This window comes from Suillus fuscotomentosus (genome assembly GCF_016647785.1).
Source record: "Suillus fuscotomentosus strain FC203 chromosome Unknown F5891scaffold_21, whole genome shotgun sequence".
In the NCBI taxonomy this organism is placed as follows: Eukaryota; Fungi; Basidiomycota; class Agaricomycetes; order Boletales; family Suillaceae; genus Suillus; species Suillus fuscotomentosus.
This window is the reverse complement of record NW_024539533.1, coordinates 526,424-543,704: the sequence shown is the minus strand read 5'-3', so window position 1 is coordinate 543,704 and position 17,281 is coordinate 526,424. Positions and strand designations below refer to the sequence as shown.

Below are 17,281 nucleotides of genomic sequence, written 5' to 3'. Positions count from 1 at the left end.
TGGCAAGGAGGTGCTACCATCCTTCCTGCGGCTCAATGGTAAGTACGAGATGACATCGTCTTCCGTCATGGCCGCTTCACCCATCACCATCATCCACTTTATCCTTGGTGGCGAAGACACCATCTGCACGCCGGTTTCTCTCATATGCGAGTTCCTGGGGACATTCTACCCTAATGGGGGCTTTACATACACCAAGGTTGCCTTCAATGTGACATCTCACAAGAAGATAGATGAATATGAGCAGTCACAGGTCGACTGTGTTGCACAAATCACTCAGCACCTTGCTTGCAACGGTTGTGTTGTTGTCTTCTTTTCTGATCACTCCGAACAGGACTGCGGTTGGCTCTATGGCGCTCAAGCACCAAAGGAAGATGGCAGTGGGGTTGAATATGTTGCTATGGACGTTTCTCATGTGAGTCTTTCTGATTTCTCTTGCATTTAACGCGCTTACCATTATTTCTTAGGTCCTCACTATGGTTCTTTCGCCCTACTCTACGGTGTAGAAGAGGAATGGGAAGTAGGGGAATATAGGTGGTATGAGATAACTCAAGTAGTCCTCAGTGAGCGAGATATACGTCGGCCCAAGGGGATTGCTGCAGAGAAGGTTCCTCTAAGTGTATAAAATGGAGGGAAACACTGAACTGGGCGCTTGGTCAAGCCTGGTAAGGCGCGCAACAATGAGCGAGTGAAAGCGACATGAAGCGCCGATGGGCAATAGCAGCCGATGATAGATAATGGCGCGCGACTTATAACGGAAGCGTGCACTAAGCAGGAGCGGTGCACGTGCGGGTGGTGGAGCTGCAGTGACTCTTTAATGAGTCCGAAAACTAATGGGCAGAGTTTCTAGTAATGTACAGCGGCGGCACTCATATTGTACTTAGATACTTTAGATTTAGAGGGAAACTTAGACTTATAGTCCAACGATGTGTGGGCAGAAAAAGATACTCATTATCCAGTTTATGCACGTCTATATATACTAAGTAATGTTAAGTGCTGTCAAGTGCTAAAGCGAACCGAGAAGTGAAGCGGACACGAGATAATATGTAATAAGGGTCCATAACAGAAAACATATGAATTATGGCCATAAGCGCCAGAGATATGTCAGAATCAATGAAAATAGAATTGGAATACGCACTGACGAACCGAACGGACATGGAATGGATGGACGGAGGACGGGCAATGGAACCGAGGATGCATGCGCCGACGTGTGACTAAGGAGTGACCGGAGCGCTGGCATGCGCGAGTGGCCGACAAAGCGCTTGAGTGCACTGGGTGAGATATGAGTCATGCTATATTGGGAAGTGATAGAGACAACAGGATTTTAGATCCCTGCAAGCCCACAGAGATATCAGTCTCTACAACGGTCCTCAAGAATGCTCATATCGTGTTTCTGGTCTGCAGCTCTGTGACTGCACATCCGGACACCTACAACCAACTCATGTCCACCATTCTTCACTTCAAATTCGCCTCTGCTATTGTTTTCACAGCCAAATGGTTCCAGCCACTTGTGGCTTCTAGTTTCTTCCTGGTGTTGGTGGAACAGCTCTGTGTTCGCAAGACCTTCCCTGAGCTGCTAGCACTGTCCGGCCACCTTGGATTACACACCAAGGTCATCCTCATGACTCTGGACACCACTAGTCCTAACTGCCAGCTCGAATGCACAACGTTTGCACACGCCCATACCCAGACTCAGCCTTAGGGGATCGAGGTGCCTGCACAGTGCCCTCAATGTGGTTCGACCAAAACCTGGTGTGAAAAGGTCACTTTGACGGTGTAGAGAATCATGCCTCTCATGGCGTGATATGGCAGTTTTCACTAAGGAGTACATAGCACGAACTTGTAGTGTCACTCCGTGCGCTACCCGCAGCTATCTCTATATGAGGCGCAACTTTCCCGCGCAACGCGCGCCATGCGCGCACCATTCCCGCGCGCGCGTTCCCACACTTAAGCGCCCTATAGCGCCAGCCATCCAGAAGCATCAATCCACTGTCCACCAAGCTCCCTAGTATGTATATTTCCATTTCCTTTATTAGCATAGTTCCACCTTTATTTTTATCATGGATTCTCACTCATATATATCTTTACATACCTACTCGGTAGCGCTTCGGCTCTGCATGACCGTGCTTAGGCGCGCTATATAAGCGCCAGCAGTACATACTATTACTTAACTTACTTTTCACCCAACTTACTAGTTACCACCCACTATTTACTTAGCAGAACATAGTAGAAGTCTATTTGTCTACACTTTGCATCACTCTTCTCTTATCTTGTATCATATCATCACTTAAGTTTAGTCTCTCTACCATTTCCGCACACGCACGCGCTCTTTCCCGCGCTTCGCGCTAATACGCGCGTGTGTTCCCGCACCTTGCGCGCACCTGCGCTTTCTCATGCTTCGCTTCAGCGCACACTTCTAGATTCTTGCTGCACTCGCTTCCCCTAGGGTCGAACGCGCTTGTCTCCTCAAGTAACGCAGACTAGGCAACGCACGACCTACAACATTTTTTAGATACAGTTTGGAGCATCATTGTTCCTCTCTGTATTGTTGTTTCTACAACGGTTCACTTAGGCTCTCCTCAGTCGGATGCAACATCGGAGCTGTCTGTTACACAGTACGTATACTCTTGTAAGTACTCCAACTGCGGTACTGCCCAGAAGCTCCCACCCCACAAATTCACCATCGAGAGACCTCTGGGATTCATGGTGAACTCAGCAAGGACCACTAAGTCCGGTTGGTTTCAGTCGCCATCTACATTTTATTCACCCCCTTCTTTGACCAAAGGCAAGCGCAAGAATGAGGAGGGCACATCTAGAGGGTCGGCAAAGAGGGGGCGGAAGTGATTTTGCAAAGTGTTCTTTTGGTCGCATCTTACTTACATTGTTGACCTGTGTTTTTCATTTCAATTTAGAATTAGTTTAATCAAACAGTTTGTGTCTTGGTGATTGATACGTGTTTGATTGCACATGGCCGCGTTGTTGAAAATTCACATATTGTGGCCAAGGTCATATCTACATCATGCATAAATCTCACTCTGCTAATATTTCCAAATTCCTCAATGTCTGACTGGTAAGTATCATTTGAAGAAATCCTTGATGAGCACAAGGAGGATTTCCTAAAGGCAAACAATCCACAATCAATGTGTCACTGTCAGTCTCCGTAACGTACAAGACATGATTGTTGATGTTCACAAGTCACATAATGATCCTGTGGATCTGCCAAAGGCCCTTAAATTGGTAATGACATTTGCTTGAGTTCACAATGTTACTAACACTACATAATACAAAGGCCATCAGACATTATTATTTCCAGTTCATCACTGACAAGAATGATCGAAGGGCAGAGGAGGATATATTACGAAATGATCAGGAGGGAGACCAGTCTGGTGTGTCCCCAGAAGAGAGAGAGGCTAATGCTCGTCCCAAGGATGCTTTGTTCTACAAGAAGCAGCTTACTGATTGGGACATCACCCAGAAGCTCTTCAGGCAGGAGATCGACAACTATGACAAAGAAGAGCAACAGAAGATGGGAATCACTCATTCTATCAGGCACCATATGGGTCATGCCAGGAAGTGGTTTAATAATATGACCCCTGCTCAAAAGAAGGACGTTCAGCAGGCCAAAGATAAATGGAATGAGGAAGGTGCCCCTGCAGAATCTCAGGCAATGTAAGTTGTTACCTTTTTGAATCAATCTCTCCTATAACACATTGCTAGGTACCGAAAGAGGAACCTCAAAAAAATCCTCGACAACTTTTCACAGGAAATTGCTCGTACTATGGGATGTCGAATCGTCATGCTCATCAGCCACAAGAAATCAGGGGAGATGTCCTTGGGTGTCTCCATGTACGTGTTCTTTGTTGGCTTCAAATTCAAACTATAGGGTCTCATTTTTGTTAAGCCACGAGTCTGAACCTGTCACGTCCAAGAAGGCCTTCACAGTGAGTTCACGAGGCAACAAGGAATGGGTGGCCGACAGCTTCAAAAAGTTTTCGGAGTGGTCAAAGCAAGAATTTTGTGAGTTTTTCAATTTATCAGGTCATGTGTATGCTACTCAATACTTATGTACTTAATATGATCAGACCCTGCTGATGACAATGAGGACGATGATGACGACGCCGAGGAGGAGGAGGAGAAGCCATCCTTGCCTGAAGTCGTCTTGGACAATGATGGCTTTGCAAAACAACCCTCGCATGCAGATGTTCCCCTCAAGGGGCAACAAGAATTAATTCATCAAATTTTTCATGCATCATATAGTAAGTAAATGTGCGTTTCTGACTTTCCTACAGCTCAACTTGAGTGTCTGTTTTGTAGAAGTCTTCACCGGCAGCAACAAGCCAGTACCTTGGGGTGTGATCAGCGCTGATCCTGCAACCTACGTAGATCTGGATTGTGTCCCCAAGGACTTTGTCTTCAAGGATCCATCTCACATGAGGGCGGCGGAGGTGAACAAGCTTTGGCGACATTGGGATCTCAGAAGGTCAGAAGAGGAGAAGTTAGTTGTTTTTTATGGTGGCAGGGTTGCTGACTTGAGCAAGGCCTGACTGGCGAATGCTATTCCGATGAAGAAGGCAAAGAAACAAATGTACATGGAAATTGACGAAGAAAATGCACAGCAGTCCTTGCCTGCCCAATCTGCTGCTGGTACAGAGCAACCAGCCAGCTCACAGTCTACAAAGTGTCCTGAACAGCCGGCTGACTGCACCTCCCTCACCATGTCGGCCAGCCCACAGCCTACAAAGCATACAAAGATGCCGGCCGGAGAATCAGACAGCTCAGATGATGACCTGTCTTTATCAGCTCCTGAAGCTCATTTGCAAGCGCTCACTAGCTGTCCATCCTTGGCTCAACATGGGGCACCTGCGGCTGTGCCAATGAAGGACCATATGTTGTTTTCACGGGGTCTCAGCAGCAATGGCGAGTATCTGCACTATGTCGAGGCCATGAAGGACTTGAAAAAGGTAGCTGGTCCATTTATATTTAAACTGTCAAACTTGATACTTACCTAAGAAAGGAACGAACCTCTCAGCATCCAGAGGGATGGCCTACCTGGGCAACATGGTCTTGGGAAAGATCATATCTTCCCAAGACTGTGCACGACTCAGATGATCAATTGCTCAAGTTCTTGCAGATCATCAAATCTACCAGGATCTCTGCCTCGGCTTCAGCCATGCGAGTGGCCCTTGGTCTTGGTATGCTGCTAAGAGAATGCAAATGTGTCATTGAGTATGAAGCCGATGAGGCCGCCTCTGACATCCCTTCTTACATTAGTACTTCTGTCTTGGATATCAAATGCCTTGACCTTATCTTGGACACCCTCAACATAGCTAAGGGAGGGGTAGTGTGCATGTCCAATGCGAGGGTGGATATGGACCTCAAGGGAGCTGTTGTTCATTATAGAGCTGTACCTGAAGAGCTTGGTCAGAACGCGTTGGGTGGAGGACAGGAGGAGGAGGTAGAAATGGCTGAACAGGACAATGAGGAGACAAGACAGCAGCTCGAAGAAGAAGCTGGAGAATTCAAACATGATGCTGGAGAAAGAGAGTGCGGTGTAGAAATAACAATACAGCGAGGCACGAACGAGGCTCCTCACTGTATCTATAAATGTTGTAGGTCGCGCATTGCCTAGTCTGCTATTCTTGAGATGACAAGTGCATTCGACCCTAAAAGGGAAGCAAGTACAGCGAAGATCTAGAGGTAAGGACTGAAAGTGCTACCAGGTCAGCCAATGTGAGGCGCGAGAAAGCGCACAGGTGCATGCAAGGCACAAAGGCACTGGGAACGCACGCGCTTGCTGCGCGAAGTGTGGGAAAGTGCGCGCGTGTATGCGGAAATGAGAAAGAGTAAGAATAAGCTTACTTAAGTGATGATATGATGTAAGACAAGAGAAGAGAGATGCGAAGTGTAGACAAATAGATTTCTACTATGTTCTACTAAGTAGTAAGTGGGTAGTTAAAGTGAGAGGTCCAGTAAGGTAAAAGTGAAAAGTAGTTAATAGTATGTACTGCTGGCGCTTATATATGCCTAAGCGCTGTCATGCGGAGCCGAAGCACTACCGAGTAGGTATGTAAAGATATATATGAGTGAGAGTCCATGATAAAAATAGAGGTGGAACAATATGCTAATAAGAGAAATGGAAATATACGCACTAGAGGGCTTGGTGGACAGTGGATGGATGCTTCTGGATGGCTGGCACTATAGGGTGCTCAAGCGCAGGAAAGTGCGTGCGCATATACATCGCGAAGCGTGGGAATGGTGCGCGCGTTGCGTGGGAAAGCTGTGCCTCATATAGGAATAGCTGTGGATAGCACACTGAGTGGTGCTGCAAGTTCATGCAATGAACTCCCTAGTGAAAGGTGCCATATCACACCATGAGAGGCATGAGTCTCTACAGCGGATCTGCAGAAGATGTACCAGGTTGCTGACGGTCAAAAGGACAGGGAAGATGAAGAACAGCATGTTGTAGAGCACAGGGATGTCGAGGAGGACACAGATGAGGAACAGGTACAGGAAGAGCATGTGGTCGCAGAGAAGAAAGGGAAGAAAGACGCAAGTCAGGGGTATCAGGACCTCCTGCCAAGAAGTCCAAAACTGACCTTGTTCGACGATCTGTCAGAGCCAGACAACCCTCCAAGAAGGCCTTATGCAACTGATTTAGAATAGTCTTTCATTATCATACTGTTGTGCTGTCATGTGTCCGCAATTCATTGTTTGTATTTCTATCTTAAAGCTGGCTGGTCCCAGTATACATACTCAACAAGATACAAATGCATGGTAGTAGCTCAGTCATGTGTACCCAGCTGGGAATGATGCTACCAGGCTGGCCAGCATGTTAGTAGATAAATGTAGTAGCAGTGCTGGCCGACTGCATCAGCCATGTATACCAGGCCGGGAAACATGCTACTAGGCCGGCCAGCATGTTAGTACATGATTGTAGTAGCAGTGCTGGCTGGAGGCATAGGGTAGGACTGCCTGGCCGACATACATTCTACCAGGCTGGCAAATACACCAGGTATGCCCGGCCAAGATACATTGTAGAGACTGATATCTCTGTGGCCTTGCAGAGGCTATATATGCGACCTGTCTCAGAGTACAGTTTGATACACAACTTGTGCCAATACCTTTCCAATCATTCCCTATGTGAAGCGAAACTCTCCCGCGCCAAGCGCCAAGTGAGCGCTACCTTCCCGTGCATCGGCCACCCCAAGCGCTGCATTCCCGTGCTCGAAGCGCCCTACGTCGCACGTCCATCCATTGTCCAAACTAACCTCGCTGGTACGTGTTCATATCATTTTCTCCATATCAGACCATATTCTATTTTAATGATTGCTCAATTCTCATGTCATGGACCCTTATTACATACCTTACCTACTCGCTTCTGCTCCGCTTCAGGGGCACATTTTTAGACATATATAAGCACCTGTAGTTCATATTTTACATCATCGAATCATATAGAAGCTCCCTGCACCTCACTATCAGTGTAAAGCTCATCCTTCACATGCCATAGTCAGTATCTATTGGCAATAAGAACATCCTTAACATCTATTATGAACCTCTGCTTGTAAACCCACCTTGCGCTTTTCCCGCGCTTCGTGCTGCTCAAGCGCTACCTTCCCGCGCATTGACTGCCCTAAGTGCTTCGTTCTCATGCTCGCACCTCTCACACTTTCCCGCACTCTATGTCGGCCGACGAACGGCACCCTTTTGCACCAACCCCTAGATCTCTGCTGCACTTGCTTCCCCTTTAGGGTCGAACGCACTTGTCACTACAAGCATAGCAGCTTAGGCAAGCAGACCCAACACATAGTTCAGAATACCACCATCTGGATTGTTGTTTCTACAATGTGTTACCAAGATGGCCAGCAGGCTAATACATCAATGTACCAGCAGTGCTGGCTGGAGGCATAGGGCAGGAATGCCTAGCCAGGATACCTGTTGCCAAGATGGCCAGCATGTTTTTACATACTGCAGCTGGCCTCACCCCTACCAGCCCGGCCAGCAGGCTAGTACATCCATGTAGTAGCACTGCTGGCCGAAGGCATGGAGCAGAACTGCCCGGCCAGCATGCATTCTACCTGTGTGGTAGCAGTGCTGGCCAGAGGCATCAGCCATGTATACCTGGCTGGCTCACTCCTTACCAGTATGGCCAGCAGGCTAGTACATGGGTGTAGTTGTGATGCTGGCCGACAGTATAGGTAGGACTGCCCGGCCGGAACACAGTCTACCAAGCCGACCAGCCTGATTGTACATTACTGTAGGAGCAGTGCTGCCTGAAGGTATAGTACAAGTGTTCCTGGCCAGCACTAATTCTACGAACACAGTACACATGTACCTTCATGACCAGCCAACTTCATCGGCCTGGAATGAGGTGCTCATCTGTGCCACTGCCACTGAATACCTCAATGCTTTTCTCTTTATCTTCATCTTTGATTACAGCAGTAGCTTTCCCCCCAGCCTGAGCCTGAGTAGACGCAGAGGAAGGGACGTGGTGCAAGTGCGGGGCCATTGTTGAACTACTAGTAGAACTGTTTAGTAGTCTTGAGCCAATAAATTCAATTTGTTTCATCCCACCAATCACTGGAAGCGAGAAAATTTTCAATGGGACGGTGACTTGACTTCATAAATAGTCAGATAGAGTTAATTGCTAGACACTAGCGTGGTGGAACAAGAGAGAGACTAGACCCCTAATTGCCACAAAACCATACATACACTAGTACATAATCTCTTTCCCCTCCTGCGACCTTCTACTACTAGCCTTCCTAGACAAGAGAAACACGTTAACTACTAGCCCTCCTGGTATGTCTGTGTATGAACCGGATGTGGTTTGCAAACTTCTGTTAGTGCTGGAGCCGAAGAATTCGCAGAAAAAGTTTGAAGCAAGCTGGAACAGCGCAGTAAGCAGGCAGAAGGATGCTAGGACTATGTGAAAACAAAGAGGAACTGACCTGAGCATCAACACAGGTCAAAAAATGTGTTGAGTCGTGGACTGGACATGCGACTGCATGCATGACAAATCCATGTCCACGACGCCAGTATGAATGGGAGGCGGAGGTAGTCAGGTATATCAACTATATATCAGACAAGACACGCACTTGGTCAACAAAGGCACTTGCACGACCATGCCTAGACAGCAAGGTTCCTATCCTCAGCCCTTGTTTTCTGCCACCGTCTTACCTACATGCCCGGAAGCAAAATCAATCTGAGCCAGCCATCAACCCCGAGATCTTATACCTGAAAGCACTTTGTGCCATCCATCTGTTCTACTATCCCGAAGTTGTCAAGTGTCCGCAATGCAATGGTACTGATAATGTTCAGTGGGATGGATGGACCGGCACAGGTCCTCGCAATGTCCATGGTTTGATGGTTGACGAGGCTGTGATATGTATGCAGCTTCGTTGTGAGAACTGCAAAAATGATGCGACAAGAAAGGAACATGAGCATGAGCATAGCGACTTGGACAATGGATGCAGCATCAAGACTGACCTCAAAGGATATTGCTTCGCAACAACTAACCCTGACTTTTGGGGCAGCTGGCCCCACCGGTCCATTCCTGGTGGGCTCCTTAGTTCAGTCTGATTGCTGAGTTCTTATGCTAGGCTGGGGCAGGTGACATACCAGTGTTCTTCCACAGATGCGCGGTTACACGGGACTTGTTCAATCTACTAGTCGAAATGTGCCCATCATCCACAGCAGGATCTCTTGCTGAAAACATCTGATGTAAGTAGCACTAGTCCATCTCTCAAATGCCAGTGATCTGACGCACCTTAAAGAACTGCATCTTTTCGAGTACCACAGGCACAAGCTCAGCTATCTTCAAGCTTGAAAATCCTGTCGAACGACGTGACATGGAATGGACTTTTTCAGTCCCAACCCGCTTTGGCTATTCTCAGATCCATATGACGTAAACAACTACAATGACAGACCTATCTCAAATGACATGGTCAGTGAGGTCTTCCAGGACTTTGTCTCAGCAACACAGGGAAAGTGAGTCAGAAGAATACCTTCGCACACTCTCAGGTGAGAACATTTCATACTTTGTTTGGTTTTCAAAACTGACCTTAAAATCTTATGCGCAGGTGTGAGCATATCATTTGACAACACCTTCCGTGCTGCAACAAAAGCAACTGTAACGAGCCGAGAGAAGAAGAAGTTGAGGGTCCTGAAGGGTGGGATAATCAGTCTGATGAATGAGAATGGGGAGATTGTTGGCTGGGTGAGTCAATTTGAGTGCATCTGAGCATGTGAAACTGACTCAATAATATTACTAGTGATTCTGTCATGGCCAGTCAAACACTGAGATAAGTGAACTCCTTCAAGGCCTCAAGACACACTGTGATGCACTCGATGTCCCTCCACCAGAAATCTTTGTTGCTGACAATTGCTGCCATGTGCGCAGCACAGTCACCATTGTTTTCCCTGGTGCTACCATGAAACTGGATGTGTGGCATTTTATTATGAGGTCAGTGCTACTAGTACACTATTCTCTGAGCTAATCTAACCCTCACAATAAGATACCCAACTGTAATCCTCAATCCTTCAAAGAACCCTTACCAGAAGGAAGTCGTTGCAGAGGTCTCTGCATGCATACTGAAGAAGCACGCTGAAGGAGGGAGCCCAGCAAAGTATTGGGACTGACACAAGCAAGAGACAAGACTCACCTCCATAGTTGAGAAATGGTCATGCGAAGGTACGGTATGGTCAGTGGGGGCACGCAAGGTAAGTCCTTGTAACATACAAAGCCTGTTTCAAAACACTGACCACATTATTTTTTACTTAGGTTCACGAAGAGCAGCTTAAGCATGTGCATAAAGGGTGCCTCGAGCATCCACAGCAAGACATCTGGACAGATGGAAGTCATGTGGAGGGCTCCCACAAAGGTTGGAACTTGCTTCAGCGAGTGCACACCAGTGGGATTGTGACCTTCACAGCGCTCTGCCATGACTTCATCCTCCGCTGCAACATTTGTGTCACCTTCTCAAGGGCAACAAAGTCAGACTTCCTCTCATCCACCCACAGCTCACACCATGTACACCTTGTGGATGGAATCGCAAAGCTCTTCAACAATCTCTGACTCGAGGAGAAGACCATTAGTGCATGCTGCCTACCAGAGCTCCAAGATGTGCCATCAAATGAGCACTTTGGGCTCATTGAATTGAGCTTCGCCTCCACATTTGGCGGGTTACTCGACGTCAAGGCCAAAGACTCACCAGTCAATCTCAAAATGTCCAGAAACAAGCTGCTCGAGGCGCTCAGCGATGACGGTGACACAGTGGACCTTATCCTGCAGTCAACGAGGGCTGAAATCCTTGAAGAATTTGACATCAACCCACAGCTCCTCTCTATGCCTCTTTCACAGGCTGGGCCCTTGCTGGCGCACCCTCATGCCACCCCAGTTTCCAGCATCAAAACAGATGCTCAGCCTCAAGCAGTGAGGAAGCGCAAGGCGGATGATGACACCATTGTCATCTCCAACAGTGAAACTAATGAGCTGCTGCCCCGCAAAATTATGCGGCATTTGACTGCCACGCCCACAGAAGTTGCATTCCCCACCTCCAAATCCTCTTATTCTTTACTGACACGCATCACAGGCTTCACAGGGGATTCCACCAGCCACCTTGGACCACTTCCTCAAGCCCAGGAGCAGACTGCCATACTCAAAAGCTCTCTCACGGCCACTGATGGCCACCAGCGTCGGCACTCCCAGCCAACCTCAACACGAGGACACCGCAAACATTTTCACGCCCATCCTGAGGCCTCCTGGGATGACCTGGTCTCAACATTTCTTCACAATCGTGACAAGGATTGATGCTTGCGCCATGCAAATATCTGGTGATGTCGAGTTTCATTTGTTCATGGACTTGAGGGCCGAGTGCACGTGGATTTCTTTCAAGATGACACCCAGACAGTGGGCTGTAGCTACGGAGACCTACAACTGCTGTCTCAAGGAGAAGAACCGCGCTATTGGGCTCAAAACGGTGAAGAAGAACCGCCAGGTTCTTCTCTGAAAACTCGGCGAGATCAAGGTAGCCGTGATGAACTGTGTAGCAAAGAATGACTTCAAGTGTGAGTTCAGCTGCTCACTGGAATCTCATTTCATGCACTAATGACTACAATACAGCTTGCTCAGGTTCGGAAACATTCTGGAGAAGGCACTGTCATGTCATCGAGCTCATCAAGGCCAAGCCTGGCAAGAAGGTGCGCAAGTATTTCTCAAAATTTTTGTATTCATTCACTTACACTCTCTATCTACAGCTTCACAAGGCACATATGTGCTCCCGCTGCCAGACCATCATGTACCCCAGTCCCGAGAACTTGGGGTACAACCACAGACATGGTTTTTGCGCTGACAGCACCAAACAGGTGTCCAAGAATGAGCCGCCTCCACCCTGGCCACAGCCACTTGGCATTTTTTCTGAAGGCAAGCACTTCCATCCGCGTGCCTTCCTCGAAACCGTCAAGCAAATTTACAAGCAAGTCTTCCTCCGGCCATCTGGTGAAAGCCCTGCCCTCGAGCAGGAGGCATTCACAATGATGCTGCTTGATCGGTCCATGACACTCGAAGAAGGCATGGTGCTCTTCAAGCTATATGAGGAGCTCGAGATCGACAAGTCGACGCCAGACGCGCTGCTGACTGTGCACAACAGCATCAAGCATCTTTGTGTCGAGTATCTCCAGGAGCACTGGGACTCGTAGTATTATTTTTTTTTACATCTTGCAATTCAAACGCGCTCTTGCTTTGGTTCCTTAGTTACTCATTGTTTCCTTTCCCCCCTCGCTACTAATTATTCAGGTAGATTTTGTACATTACACTATCTATCTCCTCACTTTGCTTTTCACGCTCCTCCTTCCCCCATTCCCACAGCGCCAGCATGGTACTGTCCCCCCCCTTCTCCTTTTCAACCATACATACGTCATGTGACTATTTAGAATGGTCTTGAGAATGGTCCTGCACATGCAGGACCATTTTGGTGTCACATGACACCAAAATGGTCCACCCCTTCATATGAGGAAGTTGCCCAACCAATGTCGACTGATGTCATGTGACATTAGCATGGCTAGCCCAGCTCTAGTGGGAGCTTAGTCAATCTCATAAGCAATGGGACCAGGTCCTGGGACCTCATGGCCACGTGGTAGAGGCCTACTCGGCTTCAGTCGGGTGAAAACCCGAAGTTAAAAATAAATGGATATCACAATCAAGTGTACACCACATGCCGCCCATGAGTTCAGCCGATGTCTCCGGTTCACACTCTCCTGCAACTTGTGTCAAGAATCGCCCTTAACAAGGAATATCCCACATAAGCTGCATTCCCATGCAATGTCAGCTGCTGGCACTAGAAGGCGCTGGTGCAATGTGAGCCGTAGGATGTGCAGTCATAGGGGCCTGAGGGTCACTCAAGAAGGTTGCCAAAGAATAACACTGGAATGGGAGGGGTTAACCCCCCGCTAACACCATCTCGGAAGAAAGTTGCTGACAAGTAATGAACGTAGAGTGGGGTTGTACAGAATTAATGTGTAGGATTATGGAAGAATCTGGGGCCATTCTGGGGCACGCAGCCATTGGCCACTGGGTTGGGGGGGTTGGCGTAGCAACATGAAAATGATCGAGTTTGAATGTTTCTATGAAACCTCCCATGTGGTCCCACTTGTCCAGCTTCATAATTGTTCTTTCACCATTTCACTGGGCAGGTAGAGGTGAATCAAGACCTCATGAAGCCACATAATTGATTTGATCTGACTGTCCTACAGAAGCCATGGTACAATGAAAACACGTGTGATGATCACAGTCTCCACATTGTATCAGTGAACCAGTAACAATGATTTACATCAGCAAACTATTAATTTAGTGACAAATCCACACAAACCCACACAAGGCCATATACACATTGCAGAAGACACAAGCAAATAATCAAAAATTGGGAACAAACTTGACAAGCACACAAGTAGCACAGACGCACAGACATACAAACTGTACAAATGGTAAGACTTGTGTACGAAAATACAAACATGGTCTTTATTAACATTTATGAAGTATTGACATGCAAAGACAAAAATATTTACAACACTATTAAGCTGTGATTAAGAGAACTTGTCAGTGTGCATGCACAAGAACACTGCAAACTGGAAGCATACTACCAATTATGTTCGAATGAATGTTGCGACACCATCTTTTCTTCGCTCTAGATGCAAGCGCCCAACATTGAGATCAGCTAATAATAAGTGTGTATTTGTGGCCTCTGCACAACGACAGCAGAGACATGTAAGTATCTGATGGTGTTCCAAAATACAATCTGCCAGGTGCTTTTGAGCCTGGCAAACTTTATATTTAGCTTGAGCTGCTTTGAGTGCGAGGTCAGAATGATTGTCTTCCTCTGCTTGGTCGAGTGATGTGGAGTCTCATTCCTGCCAGTACCAAAGGCATATAAGAATGACGAAGCATTGAAGTGATTAGCGGATAACAACTCACAAAGTGCATCAATATGGGGAAGCTATCTTCCTCTTTGACGAGCTGCGATTGTCGCAGAAAAGATGAACTTTGTTTGGACCGAGAATATGGAGAGACTTCCTCATGATGATGGGAGGATGGAAAATGAGGAGAAAGTTCAGAATTGAAAGAGGAACTTCAAGAAGAAACTGATGAACTGTGAGAGGCCCGGGAACAGTGCGAAAAGGCCATAGAGTTAACATTGGAGGTTTGCATTGCGAGCACTGGTGGCAATATGGACAATATCTAGTAAGTATGATGATGTGACACCAATGTGATATGTCGGAGTGATGTGTGAGACTTATTAGTCTGTGCATCGGTCAATATTAGTTTCACTTATGTCAGTGCCAATATGTCCAAAGTGTGGCAAAGTATTCACCAAGGAATCTAGTGTCACTCGACACCTCAGCCAGCCTCAGACATCGTGTCACAGTTCTACTCGCGATATGGTCGATATCTTACAGTTTGCTGAGTTGGATCCTTCACAGCAATCTCAAGGTCAACCTCAACCAATGTTGGGCTTGGACATCCCGCAATTTAATACTGAGGATGAGATGATGAACATTGACTTTGGCGGAGCCCATTTCCAGGATGAGGGAGAGTTATCAGAGGTGGAGATGTATGAAGGTGCAGGAACTTGTTATGCTCGGGATGGTGTGACCTTTCTGGATCTTTTTGATGCTGATGAATATGCAGAACACAGGAAAGAAAACCTCTTCTACCCTTTTGCATCAAGGGAAGAGTGGGAAGTCGCTGATTTTCTCCTGCGTTCTCCCCTCAGTATGGCAGCAATTAACCAGTTTCTGGGACTCCATATGGTGCATGTCCTTTCCACAAGTGCTGACGTTTTCTGACAGTATTTGTAGATCCTTCAGTTGAAATTGTCATTCCGCAATGCTAAAGAATTGTGAAGCCGTGCTGAGATGCTGCCGAAGGGACCAAGCTGGAAGTGTCAAACCATTCCTTCGCTCAATCCCACAAAAAGTCCTATCCAATTGTTTTGGAGGGATGCCATGGAATGTTTGGAAAGTCTCTTCAGTAACCCCCTTTTTCATGACCAGCTGGATTTTGTCCCTTGCCGCGTTTACATGACATCGGCGCGGCTTCTTCGTGTATACTCAGAGTGGTTGACAAGTGACTCTGCATGGGAGATCCAGGTATGTACAGTTTGTGTGTCAATATTCATGTTGTCTCATCATAAGAACTACAGGACCAGCTCCACAGAGGTGCAGCAGTCCTGGGCACTGTGCTTTCTTTGGACAAAACAAATATTACCAATATGACTGGTGCCAGAGTCGCTCATCTGCTCCTTTTGGGCCTCGCTAACATTCGCATGAGCACTCGCACCAAGCTCTCATCCAGGGCTTTTCTGCTCACAGCTCTTGTCCCTATCCTGGAGTACTTGTATCCCAAACAATGGATGCGGGGCATGCTAGAAGATCACCTTATGCATGAGTGTCTTTCCATAGTTCTGAAACCCCTTATGATAGCTGCTGAAATCGGAATCATGATGTCCAACCCAGTGGGAAATGTGCGCCACTGTTTTACGCGTCTTGCAGCGTATATTGTCGATACTCCGGAGGCATGTATGCTTGCATGCGTGTGCAGGAAAACTTTGCTGTTTACCTTAGCATCATATCTGGAGTTTGGGGACGACTTTCGACACCCTGAGCGCACACACTCTATCACCCTGGAACAGCTCGATAGCATAACAGTTGATCCTGATGACCTTGAAGCTTACTTCCAAGCATGCGAGGAATACCGACTAAATGGTGTCCACTCTCCTTTCTGGAAGGACTGGCTGCTCGCTGATCCATCAGTCTTTTTAACTCCTGAACCTTTGCATCACTGGCACAAGGAGTTTTACGATGTAGAGAATCATGCCCCTCATGGTCTGATATGGCACTTTTCCCTAGGGAGTATACAGCATGAACTCACAGCATCACTCTGTGTGCTACCTGCAGCTATCCCTATATGAGGTGCAGCTTTCCCACGCACACTTCCTGCGCTTCGCGATGTATATGCACGCGCGTATTCCCGAGCTTGAGCACCCTATAGCGCCAACCATCCAGATGCATCCATCCACTGTCCTCCAAGTTCTCTAGTGCGTATATTTCCGTTTCTCTCATTTGTATATTGTTCCACCTTATTTTTATCATGGACCCTTACTTATATATATCTCTACATACCTACTTGGTAGCGCTTCGGCTCTGCATGACAGCACTTAGGTGCTATATAAGCGCCAGCAGTACATACCATTACTCACTTTTCACCTTACCTTACTTCACCTCTCACTTTACTTACCAGTTACTACCCATTTACTACTTAGTAGAACATAGTAGAAATCTATTTGTCTACACTTCGCATCCCTCTTCTCTTGTCTTACATCAAATCATCACTTAAGCAAACTTATTCTTACACTCTCTCATTTCCACATACACGCGCTTCGCGCAGCACACGCACGCGTTCCCGCGCCTTCGTGCCTTGCGTGCATCTGTGCTTTCTCGTGCTTCACTTTAGCGCACACTTCTAGATCCTTGCTGCACTTGCTTCCCCTTTAGGGTCGAATGCACTTGCTGCCACAAGTATAGCAGACTAGGCAACACACGACCCTACAACATTTACAGATACAGCCAGGAGCCTTGTTCGCACCTCACAGTATTGTTGTTTCTACAATGATCATGATCTCCAGTGGTGCCTTATAGTTGTTGGAGCGCAGGAATTAGACTTTCGCATATCAATATTACAGCCTACTGTAGGCTATCGCCACTTTCATGGCGGAATTTCGAAATTGAAGCAAGT

At 47.2% G+C, this 17,281-nt stretch overlaps 5 protein-coding genes across 5 annotated transcripts; all 5 read left to right on the top strand.

The window, feature by feature from the left end:
- Window positions 1-67: 67 nt before the first annotated feature.
- Window positions 68-503, top strand: F5891DRAFT_1187475 (uncharacterized protein; the record flags this gene model as incomplete). The annotated part of the gene is made up of 2 exons (XM_041366850.1): window positions 68-412; window positions 465-503. 2 exons carry the CDS (start codon window positions 68-70, stop codon window positions 501-503), a joined length of 384 nt encoding a protein of 127 aa, XP_041227180.1.
- A 2,553-nt stretch (window positions 504-3,056) lies between these two features.
- F5891DRAFT_979420 (uncharacterized protein) lies at window positions 3,057-6,660 on the top strand (the record flags this gene model as incomplete). Its single annotated transcript, XM_041376885.1, has 10 exons — window positions 3,057-3,067; window positions 3,153-3,234; window positions 3,287-3,666; window positions 3,715-3,843; window positions 3,881-4,014; window positions 4,080-4,253; window positions 4,312-4,517; window positions 4,566-4,958; window positions 5,012-5,541; window positions 6,438-6,660. 10 exons carry the CDS (start codon window positions 3,057-3,059, stop codon window positions 6,658-6,660), a joined length of 2,262 nt encoding a protein of 753 aa, XP_041227179.1.
- Window positions 6,661-9,003: 2,343 nt separating this feature from the next.
- Window positions 9,004-9,573, top strand: F5891DRAFT_950345 (uncharacterized protein; the record flags this gene model as incomplete). Its single annotated transcript, XM_041374947.1, has 1 exon — window positions 9,004-9,573. One exon carries the CDS (start codon window positions 9,004-9,006, stop codon window positions 9,571-9,573), a length of 570 nt encoding a protein of 189 aa, XP_041227178.1.
- Window positions 9,574-9,911: 338 nt separating this feature from the next.
- F5891DRAFT_1187473 (uncharacterized protein) lies at window positions 9,912-12,690 on the top strand (the record flags this gene model as incomplete). Its single annotated transcript, XM_041366849.1, has 12 exons — window positions 9,912-10,014; window positions 10,074-10,210; window positions 10,284-10,456; window positions 10,509-10,619; window positions 10,669-10,713; window positions 10,775-10,874; window positions 10,926-11,032; window positions 11,089-11,533; window positions 11,586-11,990; window positions 12,048-12,060; window positions 12,116-12,192; window positions 12,250-12,690. The coding sequence occupies 12 exons, from the start codon at window positions 9,912-9,914 to the stop codon at window positions 12,688-12,690; spliced, it is 2,157 nt and encodes a 718-aa protein (XP_041227177.1).
- A 2,406-nt stretch (window positions 12,691-15,096) lies between these two features.
- F5891DRAFT_950324 (uncharacterized protein) lies at window positions 15,097-17,213 on the top strand (the record flags this gene model as incomplete). The annotated part of the gene is made up of 4 exons (XM_041374943.1): window positions 15,097-15,297; window positions 15,541-15,636; window positions 15,690-16,349; window positions 17,139-17,213. Coding segments are annotated over 4 exons (1,032 nt in total), but the record flags the coding sequence as incomplete, so codon positions are not given.
- Window positions 17,214-17,281: the final 68 nt, after the last annotated feature.